The 12,882-nt window shown below is 42.7% G+C and overlaps 1 protein-coding gene across 3 annotated transcripts in view; it reads right to left on the bottom strand.

Moving 5' to 3' along the window:
* PIWIL4 (piwi like RNA-mediated gene silencing 4) overlaps positions 1-12,882 on the bottom strand; it is a 211,334-nt gene that overhangs the window by 161,026 nt on the left and 37,426 nt on the right. For all 3 annotated transcript variants that reach the window (XM_033947501.1, XM_033947500.1, XM_033947502.1), the window contains exons 5-7: positions 9,606-9,820; positions 8,239-8,360; positions 2,765-2,845 (exon numbers count right to left, since the gene is read on the bottom strand). In XM_033947501.1, coding sequence (XP_033803392.1) covers positions 2,765-2,845; positions 8,239-8,360; positions 9,606-9,820 — 418 coding nt within the window. The remainder of the gene's footprint in view (positions 1-2,764; positions 2,846-8,238; positions 8,361-9,605; positions 9,821-12,882) is intronic.

The following is a 12,882-nucleotide window of genomic DNA, read 5'->3' as shown; positions in this document are numbered from 1 at the left end:
GTGCACGTTTCGTGGCTGCGTCAGGGAACCGACAATACAGCTGGATTTAGAGCTGGTAGTGAAGTCACTGAAAGCAAGAAATAAAGAAATTCTTTAAAGAATTGTTGTTTACAGCATTTATTTCTTGCTTTCAGTGACTTCACTACCAGCTCTAAATCCAGCTGTATTGTCGGTTCCCTGACGCAGCCACGAAACGTGCACGTCGGAACCAGTCACTATTCAAAGTTAAGTCTTTTTTCATAACTATAAAATTCATGGAAGCATTTATATTTTCAGCATAGCTTTTTAGCTAGCATATTAAAAGGTACTTTAAATTAAAAATCCTTTTTGAACACTGCAATGATTGGTAGGTGAGGCCAAGTTTTCAGCCTTCATGTCTCTGAGCAGAGTTCTAAATAAAAAATAAGTTTCTTAAGTGTATTGATGAACTAGCAGTGACTTTATTTTTGTTCTATTGACCTCTTCAGTCACTTGACAGTAATTTTGATTTGAATGAGTTACCCCTGCATATCTTTTTTGACTACGTGAAATCTGCGGCTTGGCAGGAAACTCAATTCAAGATTCTTCATAGGGCCTACATCACTAGGGAGGGAGAGGCGGATGGGAGGCTCAACGGAGGTTTGAGTGCGGTGGGGGGGGTTGACGACAACGAACTTCCTTCCTTCCTTACAGTGAGTTAAGGGGGGGGGTCAAAGCACGCATGCGCACTCTTGCTGGCCACAGACATACGGATCACGGACCACGCAGGTAACAGTGCGCATGCGCACTTAGGGTTTTATTATAGTAGATAAGATTATATTGTGTGTATATGAAAAATGGATGGAGGAAATTGCATTACAATTAGTACTACCATGTTTACCCGAAAATAAGCCCTACCCCGAAAATAAGCCCTAGCATGATTTTCAGGGTAGGTCTTAATATAAGCCCTACCCCTGAAAATAAGCCCTAGTCGCCAGCAGCAGCACTTCCCCCCGCTTCCCCCCCATGCCCCATGCTGACCCTTCCATCTCTCCCTCCCATCCGAACCCTGACCGTGAGACCAAAATACCTGGTAACAAATGGCAGCGTCGGCAGCACAGAGTGCATCGTTTCTGTGTTGCTGATGACATCATCAGTGATGCGGCAGAGGAATGCCCGGGCGTGAGAAGGCCACGATGCAGCCTGTGCTGCCGATGCTGCCGTTTGTTACCAGGTATTTCAGTCTCACGGTTGGGGTTCGAATGATAGGGAGAGATGAAAGGGTTAGCTGGGGGGGTGCACAGAGGGGGGTGCGGTGGCGGGGATGGGAGGGATAGAAAGATGCTGCACCCCCGTGGAAGGGAGGGATAGAAGCTTCAAGGGTTCTGGATGAGAGGGACAGAAGCAGCAAAGGTTCTGCTGCACAGGGGATGGGAGGAACAGAAGCTGCGAGGGTTCTGCTACACAAAGGGAGGGAGGGAGGAAGGGATAGAAAGATACTGCACAAGGGGATGGGTGAGAGGAGAGGAAAGATGCAGCACATGTGGGAGAGAGAAAGGAAAGAGGAAGTATTGGGGTGAAGGAGAGGAAGGAAAAGATGATCAATGTACATGAAAAAAAATAAGACCTACTCTGAAAATAAGACCTAGTTCCTTTTTTGGGCCCAAAATTAATATGACAGTGTTTTATTTTCAGGGAAACACAGTGCTATTATGGGGGTGGGATCTGGGGTGGAGCCTAGGTTGATCTGGGGTGGAGCCTGGGTGGGTCTGGGGTAGAGCTTGGGTGAGTCAGGGGCGGAGCTCGGGTGGGGGTACTCAGTTGATATTTGTTAGACTTAGGGAGTATTTGGCTTGAAGAAGTTGAGAAACACTCAACTAGGGGACACTCAATGAAGTTAGAGTAACACTTTTAAAACCAATAGGATGAAATATTTTTTCACTCAGAGAATAGTTAAGCTCTGGAATGCGTTGCCAGAGGATGTGATAAGAGTGGTTAATGTAGTTGGTTTTAAAAAGAGTTTGGACATGTTCCTGTAGGAAAAGTCCATAGTCTGTTGTTGAGATAGACATGGGAAAAGCCACTGCTTGCCGTGGATCGGTGACATGGAATACTGCTACTATTTGGGCTTTTGCCAGGTACTTGTGACTTGGATTGACCATTGGTCTGACCCAGTAAGGCTATTCTTATATTCTTATGTCTTACAGTCTTTCTCATGCTAAAATATATTTCCATAATATCTTTATTAAACTGTTTTTCTTTTTTTTTTTTTTACATTTTCATGCAGAACCTCACTTAGGGGGTCTTTTACTAAGGCGCGCTAAATGCTAACGCGCCCATTATATTCTATGGGCGCGTTAGCATTTAGAAAGCACTAATATTTAGCATGTGCTATATCGGCTAGTGTGCCTTAGTAAAAGACCCCCTTAGTTCTAGAGCTGATATTCTTCTTTTTGTGTTTCTAACAAGTGCATCTGCCACCACTCTAACTTTGCTGTTTATCCAACAGGAACGCATGTGCCACAGAACAGTAAGCAGCATAAAGCACCAAATTGGAAACATTTAGAAACAGGTGTTGGTTATTGTTTGAAAGCTGCATCTCTAAAATGTCATTCTTAACAGAACTTTTCTATGTATTCTGACAAACATGAGAGTGAAAAACACAAGAGAGTGTAAGTTTTAGTCAGATCTGATGAAACTTATAATGAATGTAGCATTGCCACTTTAAACAATTACTACTCTTAAAATTATTTACCCATATAGCAAAAAAAAAAAACAAAAAAACCACGCAAAAAGTAAAACATACCTGTGCTGGGGAATTTGCACAGGATCAGAGGGACTGTAGTAGTTTCGTCCAACCTGGTACATTGACAGCATTTTTAAAATCCTAGAAATATGTAATGTTTTGGTTAGAGGTGTGTTAACTGTTCACAAAAGCATAAAATAGTTGCAGAACTTATTGCACTACATAAAATACTCACATTACCCCTCTCCTAAAGTCACTTCATTGGCTTCCCATCCGTTTCCAAATATAATTCAAATTCCTCTTACTGACCTACAAATGCACTCACTCAGCTGCCCCTCACTATCTCTCTTCGCTTATCTCCCCCTGTGTCTCCCACCCCCACCCCCACCGTGAGCTCCGCTCAGCTGGTAAGTCCCTCCTATCTGTGCCCTTCTCTTCAACCGCCAACTCCAGACTCCGTCCCTTCTACCTTTGCTGCACTATATGCTTGGAACAAGCTGCCTGAATCTCTACAGCAGGCTCAGACCTTTCTCATCCTGGACCATTAAACTAGCAGAGCAACTCTTAAGTCCCTGTAGCTTGAGGTATTGGGGGGGTAGGTCTAATCGGCTCAGGTATTCTGGGGGGTAGGTTTAAATTGGGGAGAAACAAACTTTAAGGTGAAAATAAAGTGCAGCCATGGTATTGGCAGTCATGACAAATAGCGCATGGCACCAACCCATGCATTAGCTTTCACAGCTGACTATGCCTGTACTTCACCCACCTCATACCCACAAACCTTCCCTACCTACATTAATCAGCAAAAACAAACAAACAAGATATTTAAAAATCTCATTAAAATGCCAGAACGGCTGATATTTAGCTTTATTTAACTGGCCAGGAACAGTTTCTGGCTAATTAAATAGCACTTAGCTAGTTAAGTGCTAATATTCAGTGCGAGATGGCCACTGAATATTAATGCATAGCAGCTAGCCGGCTATGTCGCATGACTTAGCCAGCTATCCAGAAAATGTAAAGCTCTAGCTGGCTAAAATTAGTGGCCAAACTGGGCCGTGTACATAGCTGGTCTATCTTTGGAAGCTATAAACTTAGCCAACCAGTGTTGTATATTTACTTAGCCAGCTAAGTTTATAGCGCCCAAAAATAAACCAGATATTCAATGCCAGTCACTGCAGGTAATCAAGGCCATAAGTGTGCTCGACTTTAAGAATAAATGGGACATCCATGTGGGATCCCTATGTGGGTCGAGCAGCACTCAGACTTAATGGGGTGGGTCAGTAGAGTGGGCAGACTTGATGGGCTGTAGCCCTTTTCTGCCGTCACCTTCTATGTTTCTATGAATATCTGGACTCAGCGCCAATTGCAAAAGTCAGTCTGGCTAACTCCTGCAGTCTGAGTCTGGAGTACAAAATACATAAGCAACACCCTAAAACTGAAAGCATCAATATTCTTTTTTTTTTTTTTCCTTTCAATTGCATTACCTTTATTAAAGCAGAACTGATCCATTTCCCAGCTCCCTCCCCTCATGCGATGCCATGCCATGCATTCAATGAATTGGTCTATTTTTGTTTTTAGTAAACATGTTTTTGACCCATTTTTGCAAACCAAAAAATGTTTATATATAAAGCCTCTTTTTTTTCAAGTAACAAATGTAGAAGAATAAGGTCCTTTTTCAAAAGATGTTAAACCAAGCAGAATGTATTTATAGCAGATGACACACTCACTCTCTCTCTCATGTCAACATTTTTTTTTGGCTCATTTTTGGCAAAAAAAAGACCATGCTAAAATACCATGCATCAATATTTCTAACTGCTAAATCAAATACCTGATGGAAATTTGTACTTAGGGAAATTTTTTGTTTCCAAAAAAGTTTACTTATTTATGAATTTCATTTTTACTTTGTTTTGCCCGGCAGCCACCTTCAACCTTGGGCTTCCAATCAAACTGGAATCTGCCCCAACTGGGGCTACAATACCATGGGCTTCCAAAATTCTCCACAGCTGTTTTAAGCTCCTTTACTCTCTTTTTTAGCAAGCCCTTAAATGGAAGGCAGACTTCTAGTGGTAGTGGCGCAAAATTACCACTAGAGGTTGCATAAGCCATTTTTAACTGGGAGCCTCTAGGGCAGACATGTCAAACTCTGGCCCGCGGGGTGATTAAGTTTGGCCTGCGATCTGGCCAGAGATTTGGCCTGTCGTTCTTTCCTGCGGCAGAGAAAATGCATGAGGACGCGTGAATGGCTGGGGTCGGCACTGTTCCTCATTGGCCCTTGTGCTTGTCCGTCACCACTGAAACAGACATCCGATTGGTGGGAGTGAGCGTGCTCCATTTTCCTCCCTCCAGCATCAAAATTGGAGCCCTGCCACTGCCGCAGCACGTTCCCCAGGCACCAACAGTTGGGGAGCCGATGGAGGCGACGAAGGGCGCATCCAATCAAAAGCATCCAGCTGTACAACATCCAGGCGGGCCCCGCCAACCAAAAGCGATCCCTCAACACCAGTGGGCCACGGCACTTTAACTAGGCCTCGGTAGACAGGAGCTCGATCCCACGAACACAGGATAGTAGCAGGGGAAAAGTGGCCAAAATTAAGAGGCGCTCCCGGCACTCCGCACTGCACAGGTCTACAACAGGCAGAGCCCAAAAGCATCAATGCCATGTTCGGGTTGTTTAATCAGAGAGGATAAAAAGACAAAATAAGGATCGATGAAAACAAAATCAAATAGTAAAAATAGGACAAAAACAATAAAAGAGAGTAAAATAAAAAAAAATGATAAAAGGATGGCAGGAGGCACCACAACACAGATCAATATGGGATTACAATATGTCAGATTTGAAATGTGTATCCTGCCAGAGCTGGTGTTAGACAGCAGGCGTGAACTAGGACCTAAAAGAGAGAGGAAAAGTCTTTTGTATTTATTTTGTTTACATCACAGAGCCAGTGTGGGACTGGAGAGGTTGTAATCCTATACTTCTACTAAGACTAAGGGGTCTTTTTATTAAGGTGCGCATTTAGCGCATGCTAAATCGGTTAGTTTACCTTAATAAAAGGACCCCCTAAGTATCTTAATAAAAAATTTGGCCCGCAACAGCCTATGTTTTTGATTTCGGCCCCTTATGCAATTGAGTTTGACACCCCTCCTCTAAGGGCTTGAGCAAGTGGAGTTTGCTCCTGCCTAACAGACGTCACTGGACCACCAGGGAACAGAGGTAGGCCCTAGGGGGGGGGTCACAGTTTGGGGAGGGGTTAGGGGTGAGGGAGCCAGAAGGGAAAGCAGTCTGGTATTAGGAGGAGGGCTTGCAAGATAGAATCAGGGTGGAGGAGCAGTGTTGCTGGAAAGCATCTGTAGAAGGAGGGGGGATCTGGCATCTGGGGAGGGGTACAGGAGAAAGGAAAGCTGGATCATAGCTTCAGCCACTACCCAGAAACTATACTGGCCAATATTCAGTGCCAGCAGCCACTTAGCTTTGTGACCATAAGAACATAAGAATAGTCTTACTGGGTCAGACCAATGGTCCATCAAACCCAGTAGCCTGATCTCACAGCGGCCAATCCAGGTCCCTAATACCTGGCAAAAACCCAAAGAGTAGTAACATTCCATGCTACCGATCCAGGGCAAGCAGTGGCTTCCCCCATGTCTTTCTCAATAACAGGCAATGGACTTTTCCTCCAGGAAATTGTCCAAACCTTTCAAAAAACCAGCTACCGCTTTACCACAACCTCTGGTAATGCGTTCCAGAGCTTAATTATTTTCTGAGTGAAAGAAAATTTCTTCCTATTGGTTGTAACTTCATCTAATGTCCCCTAGTCTTTGTAATTTTAGACAGCGTGAAAAATCGATCCACTTCTACCAGTTCTACTCCACTCAGGATTTTCTAGACTTCAATCATATCTCCCCTCAGCCATTTCTTTTCTAAGCTAAAGAGCTCTAACCTTTTTAGTTTTTCCTCATATGAGAGGAGTTCCATCCCCTTTATCATCTTGGTCACTCTTCTTTGAACCCTTTCTAGCACCAAGATGGTATTTTTGAATAACATCCAAGCCTGGTTTACAGTCCTAAACTTTGCAACTGATCCTTTTAACCATTTTCCTCATTTTATCATAGTCACCCTTTTGAAAATTAAATGTCTCTTCAGTAGATCTATTTTGCAACGTCTCTCTCGGTATCAGCTCAGATTTGATCACGTTATGATCACTGTTTCCCAGTGGACCAAACACAGGACTGCTATTTACGTGGTCCTATTTGATCACTTAGCTACATAGGTGCCAGCACTGAATATTGAACTCTTGCCTGCTTAAATTGCTTTGACTATCAGCCCAGCAATAAATAAAAATTGTGTACTAATACCTGTAGTTCACAGATTTTGATTGAGTGAAACAGAACCTAGAGGCTCAGAGAGGCTTTCTCAGGCTTGAAGAGGAGTTTTCAGAGTGGGCTTAGTGTTCATAAGGCCTCTCATGAACCTTGAAACTAATTAATATATGAAGAGGCATTTTCCTTCAATGTGGTGGTGATATGCTGATATGGCTGAAAGGTGGAGGCACGCTGAAGTGGTCTCCAGACCTGAATCTGAAAGTTGAAAGAGGTGGGAGAGAATCTGCAATATTAGACATAACAAAGGGTCCTGTTGTGAGCCATAGCCCACGGGGAAATATGAGTCCAATTGAATTGATATGATTTTCTAGTTGTGGGTTTCCTGGAAGCTAACAAGTGGTTGATTACTGTCCATTCAACATTCAAGAAGCACAAGAAAGAAGCACAAGGGAACTTCAAGTTTTGAGCAGTCAAACTTCCATTTCCTGAAGGACCCAACATGGTCCGTGTTTCAGCGTATCTGCCTACGTCAGGGATCTACATAAAAGCACATAAATGTAAATCATTCAAGCCATAAGAGCAGGTTCTTCATATTGGGATGTAGCAGAAACTTTGGTGTGCATTAGTAGAGTAGATAAATGGTGTGCCATTCTTAAGTGCTCCTTAGATATTATGATTCTGTTAGTTGAAACATCTAAAAAGAAGCTGAAATTACCCTGAGCTGAAAATGCAACCTCACTGCTCTATTGAAAAAGACAGACTGACTTGGTCCTGCACAATGGGAGTAGGTGGGAAAGCTCACATATGCATCCTCAAAGGCTTCTTGCAGTTGCATGAGAGCAGGGCTCCATCAGATGACATCACCTGTCAGTGTGGTTATTTTATCCTGCTTATCCTCAGAGAATGCATGTTATCCCCACACTATTACAGAATAGCGTTTAGGTGCTCCGCTGGTATTTTCACAGGCGCTAGTATTCTAGACATTTACACAAGCAAAAAGTGCATAAATATGGGTGCCTAGATTATACAGTAGAATTGACTGTATAGTGCTTTACATGTATGTAGCCTTATATTTTTTAAAATGGAATTTAGACATTCAACTTGCTGAAATGTATAACAAGCTATATAACAATTTGCACAGGCACTATGATTGAATGCCAAAGACTTTCTATCTATTTAAGCTATCCATAAAACATTCATAATCATAATAAACAACTTACTTCTTGAAAAGGATATTGAAAAACTGAATGCATACTGGGGACCCAGATGGAAGTTGACATGTTAGCGTGATAGTTATTTTTACAGTCTCACTGTTTTTAGTTATACTTGATAGCTCTGTGACCTTTGGAAAAAAAAGTACACATTGGTATGTTTTATGCTTTATATAGCATTTTCAGGTTTAAAGATGATATAGGTAAACATTTAAGGCTTAAAACTGAACATTTCTCACCAACTGTTCATTTCTCAAGTCCTCATTCTAGGTTAAAATGCTTGTTTAGTAATAATTGTGAAACAACAGACAATAAAAGCATACATTACACCAAATTATTTAAAACACATAAATACATGTATACAGTATAATCTAAACATTAAAACCTAACCATTGCCAGTGAAGGTGTCTAGGAGACTAAGGTATGTTTCCTAACCATTGAACTAACAGAGGTAATGCATAGAAATGGAGCAAGACATCCAGAATTGTTCAGCCTCCTGAAAGATTTTTCTTGGGAAAGCTTGCAAATCCCATAAACTGAATATACTGGACCCGATAATACCATCTCTTTTTACTTTCTAAGATATAGTAATTCTTTTCCTACTTAACCTCTATTTTTATTTGTAAATCACCATCCAGAATTAGACAATCAAACTCAAAAGCCCTTTTACCAAAGCATGTTAAAATTTGCAAGTAATGCAGCTTAACACAGGCATTTATGAAGCTGCATTAGGCTTTTTAATCACAAGCTGTGGTGGTATTAGCTCCGACACCCATAGAATTCCTATGAGTGTCAAGGCTAATACCACTGCAGCTGGCGATAAAAAAGCCTAAAGCGGCTTCGTAAAAGGGGGGTTGGTGAGTTCTTTAATGCATTTTCTTTTTGATTTGTTCAGGTTATGCACTAATATTGTCAATAGCATGCAAGACCTGCAAACACTTAAAGCAGGTTTAGCGCCAAATGCTCATGCCTTACAGCTGCATTAACCAGTTAGTACACACTAATCATAACACATTAGCTGGTTAATGCAAACGTACCTGCTCCCCAAAAATATTTTTAGAAAATTCTTAGCACTTGGTTTAGCCTCAATAACAGGGAAAATACAGCTGTAACGCATTTGTGCTTTAGCCTGTTCTCGTGAACTAACCGCACATTAAGGGCTTAGCACCCTTTAGTAAAAGAGCTCCTTGGAAATCCAATTTTTAATTGAAATTCCTCATGATGTCTGAATTCAGCACCAATTATAGAATAATGCCTTCCACAAAACTACTTTAACACTATCATTGTCTAAGATATCAGAGTCTGGCTGCAAAAATATCAGGTACAATAACTGAGCAAACTAGCATTCAGAATAGTTTTAACAATAAAGCCTTTACCTCATTTTCCAGTTTGTGGGACAAGAAAAGGATGGCTCCATCAAATGCTTTGGCTTTACCAAGCAGCTCACTGTGGCAATAGAGCAAGGCAACCTTCAAGCGTCTGGATTCAAATGCTGGGCTAAATGTCACATGGTACTGGAACAGTCGCCATGTGTTGGGCAAACCTAGCCCAAAGAGGTTTGTGACCATTTTCAGTGGAATGCCACTTGATCCTGTTGAACACGAACCATTTTAATACTGAAACAATTACATGAAGTGCACAAAGAGAAGTAGAGAATATGATCATGCTAGAACAAGACTACATGGACTATCTAGTTTGCAACAGAAAAGTGCATGCTCTCTAGCCTACTACAAAGCAAGTGTTCTCAGATGACAGCAGGGGAATGCAGCCGCAATGTAAAGGAGCTATAAGGTTTAGGCATGTCCTGAGAATGTGTAGGAGTTCCCACCGGATGAACTACAGGTAGAGTTTTCCAGCAAGCAGTATGTGTACCCCCAGGCAGTGGCATAGTAAGGGGGGGCCATCCGCCCCAGGCGCTGTCTTGGTGGAGACACCGGCACCTATTCTCCTCTCCGCTCCTTCCCTGCCCCGCCCCTACTACTGCACATGCACCCCTTCCCCCGTACCTCTTTAACGTTCCCAGTGTGAGCAGCAACCCCAACCTGCTGCTCGCACCAGCGGTGGCTCTTCCTGGACCCGTGCCTAGGAAGTGTCATCAGAAGAAGAGCCGACGTTGGTGCGAGCAGCAGGTTGGGGTTGCTCCTCGTGCCGGGAAATGTTAGAGTATGGGGGAAGGGAAGGGGCACGGCAGGAGGGGGCAGAGAAGGAGCGGATGGGATGGGGAACAGAGACAAGGGTGGGGGAGGAGTGCCACTGCCTCGGGCACCTCTCATCCTATCTCACCAGGGTACACGAGACCTGCACAGGAGATAGGCGCTGCGCTACAGGAAATTTTCCCCAAAGTGATCGGCATTACCTTTTCCAGTGTCTCGTTCTCCTCTGACCCAATGACCTCGTTGCACTCTTCTCGCTGCATCTACATCTCCCGTGGTCCTTTACCACTGCATCCACCCTCCCCCATAGTCGTTCTCTGCTGCTTATCTCTTCAAAACTTGCAGGCAGCATCTCCTTTCTGCTGTTGTGCCAACCTCAATTCTCCCACTGACGCCACTTCCTGATCCCGGTCAGCACTGAATATAGCCAATTATCATGAGATATAGCTGGTTATCTTGCGCTGAATATTTGCAGTTAGCTGGTTAAATGCTATTTAACCAGTCAGCAGCTGTTTCTGGCTGGTTAAATAGCTTTGAATAATGGGGGGGGGGGATCTTTTGAATTCTGTTATCCAGAAGAAAGACCTTGCCCTCTTCAGTATTGAAACAAACCCTGTATTCCAGATTAGGACTGAGATTGAGGTGTTGAAGCAGTTGGACCATACAATCTGTGATGTTAGAGCTCTCCTCAAAGGACTTCACCCAAATCAACCAACTGTCCAGATTAGAGTAAACCAAAATGCTCTGCTTCCTTAGATGTGCTGCTACCACAACCATCACTTTGGAGAAGATTCTCAAACCAAAAGGAACACAAGAATAGCCATATTAGGTCAGATCAATAGTCACAGAGCTGAGAAAATCCCAGGATTTCTGACCATGTGTGAGATTTTCTACACAGCCACAGCCTCACAAATCTTCTTAATCTGATTTCTTAAGAATAAGAACATAAAAATAACCATACTGGGTCAGATCAATGGTCCTCTAGCCCAGCATCCTGTTTCCACAGTGGCTAATCCAGGTCACAAATACCTGGCAAAAACCCATATAGTAGCAACATTCTATGCTACCAATCCCAGAGCAAACAGTGGCTTCCCCCATGTCTGTCTCACTAGCAAATTATGGACTTTTCATCCAGGAACTTGTCCAATCCTTTTTAAAAACCAGCTACCTTAACCACTATTATCACAACCTCTGGCAATGTATTCCAGAGCTTAACTATTCTCTGAGTGAAAAAAATATTTCCTCTTATTGGTTTTAAAATTATTTCCCTGTAACTTCATCGAGTGTCCCTTAGTCTTTATAATTTTTGATGAAGAAAAAAATCAATTCACTTATACCCATTCTACACTACTTAAGATTTTGTAGACTTCAATCATATCTCCCCTCAGCTGTCTCTTTTCCAAGCTGAAGAGCCCTAATCTTTTTAGTCTTTCCTCATACAAGAGGAGTTCCATCTTCTTTATCATATTGCAATTTAGGTGGAAATGTTCATCTAAGATTGCAAAATGCAAGACCTTCTAATGATCTGGCTGGATAAGAATTAGCAGATATGCCTCTGACAGATCCAGGGATGTCAAGAACTCTCTGCGTCTCACCATTATTAGGACATAATAGAGTGTCTCCATGCAGAAAAAAGAAAGCCTTAGCATTTGATTGCCTTTTTTGAGATTCAACATTGGTCAAAAAGTGTCTTTTTTTTTAGCATCACACAATAAATGGAATAAATGCCAGAACCTCTCTGGTCTGGTGGAACCAGGATCACAACTCGTAGTGTTAGAAGGGTGTCCAACATCTGCTGCACAGCAATGCCCTTTCAAGAACACTTACAGGAAAGAACTACAAATGCACTGGACAGATGCCACTGAAAACCCTAGGCAATAGCCATGCTGAATGACCTCCAAGACTCACAGGTCTGAGGTGATGTGGGCTAACCTCTCATTAAAAATTCTGTAATCTGTCCCCTAGTGGAACCTTTGGAGAATGGACTCCCACACCTTCATTGGGAGTATCAGGAAGAGCCAGATGTTCTTTAATCTCCTCCAATCATCTTCTTTGGGTCATGCAAAAGGATTGAAAGGATTGCCTCCTATTCCAAAACTTACTCTATTGAGAATCAGATACCCTGCCTGGATGAAAACTCTGAGCATCTGAAAAATATCCTCTTGCCAACAAACTGGCAACCGAATGCAACTTATCCTCAGGGAGGTGAAAAACATTAGTGTCCTAGATCCTTAACCAATTTATTCAAATCCTCACCAAACAAGGACTTACTCTTGAACAGCAACCGACTCAGGTGCACTTTGAAGGCCATATCTGCAGGCCAGTTATGTCGCCAAATAAAATGCCTCTCTGCTGCAGCTAAGACTAAATTCTTTGCTGAAGCATGCACCAACTGATACAAAGTATCCATGAGACCTGAACTCTCACTTGGAAGGTCCAGCAGCAGCTCAGCCTAATGAAAATTAACCTGAGTCATGTAACCTCCACAGATGGAAGTGCA

This window comes from Geotrypetes seraphini, chromosome 6 (assembly GCF_902459505.1).
Source record: "Geotrypetes seraphini chromosome 6, aGeoSer1.1, whole genome shotgun sequence".
Lineage (NCBI taxonomy): Eukaryota > Metazoa > Chordata > Amphibia > Gymnophiona > Dermophiidae > Geotrypetes > Geotrypetes seraphini.
This window is presented reverse-complemented; position numbering and strand designations above follow the sequence as displayed.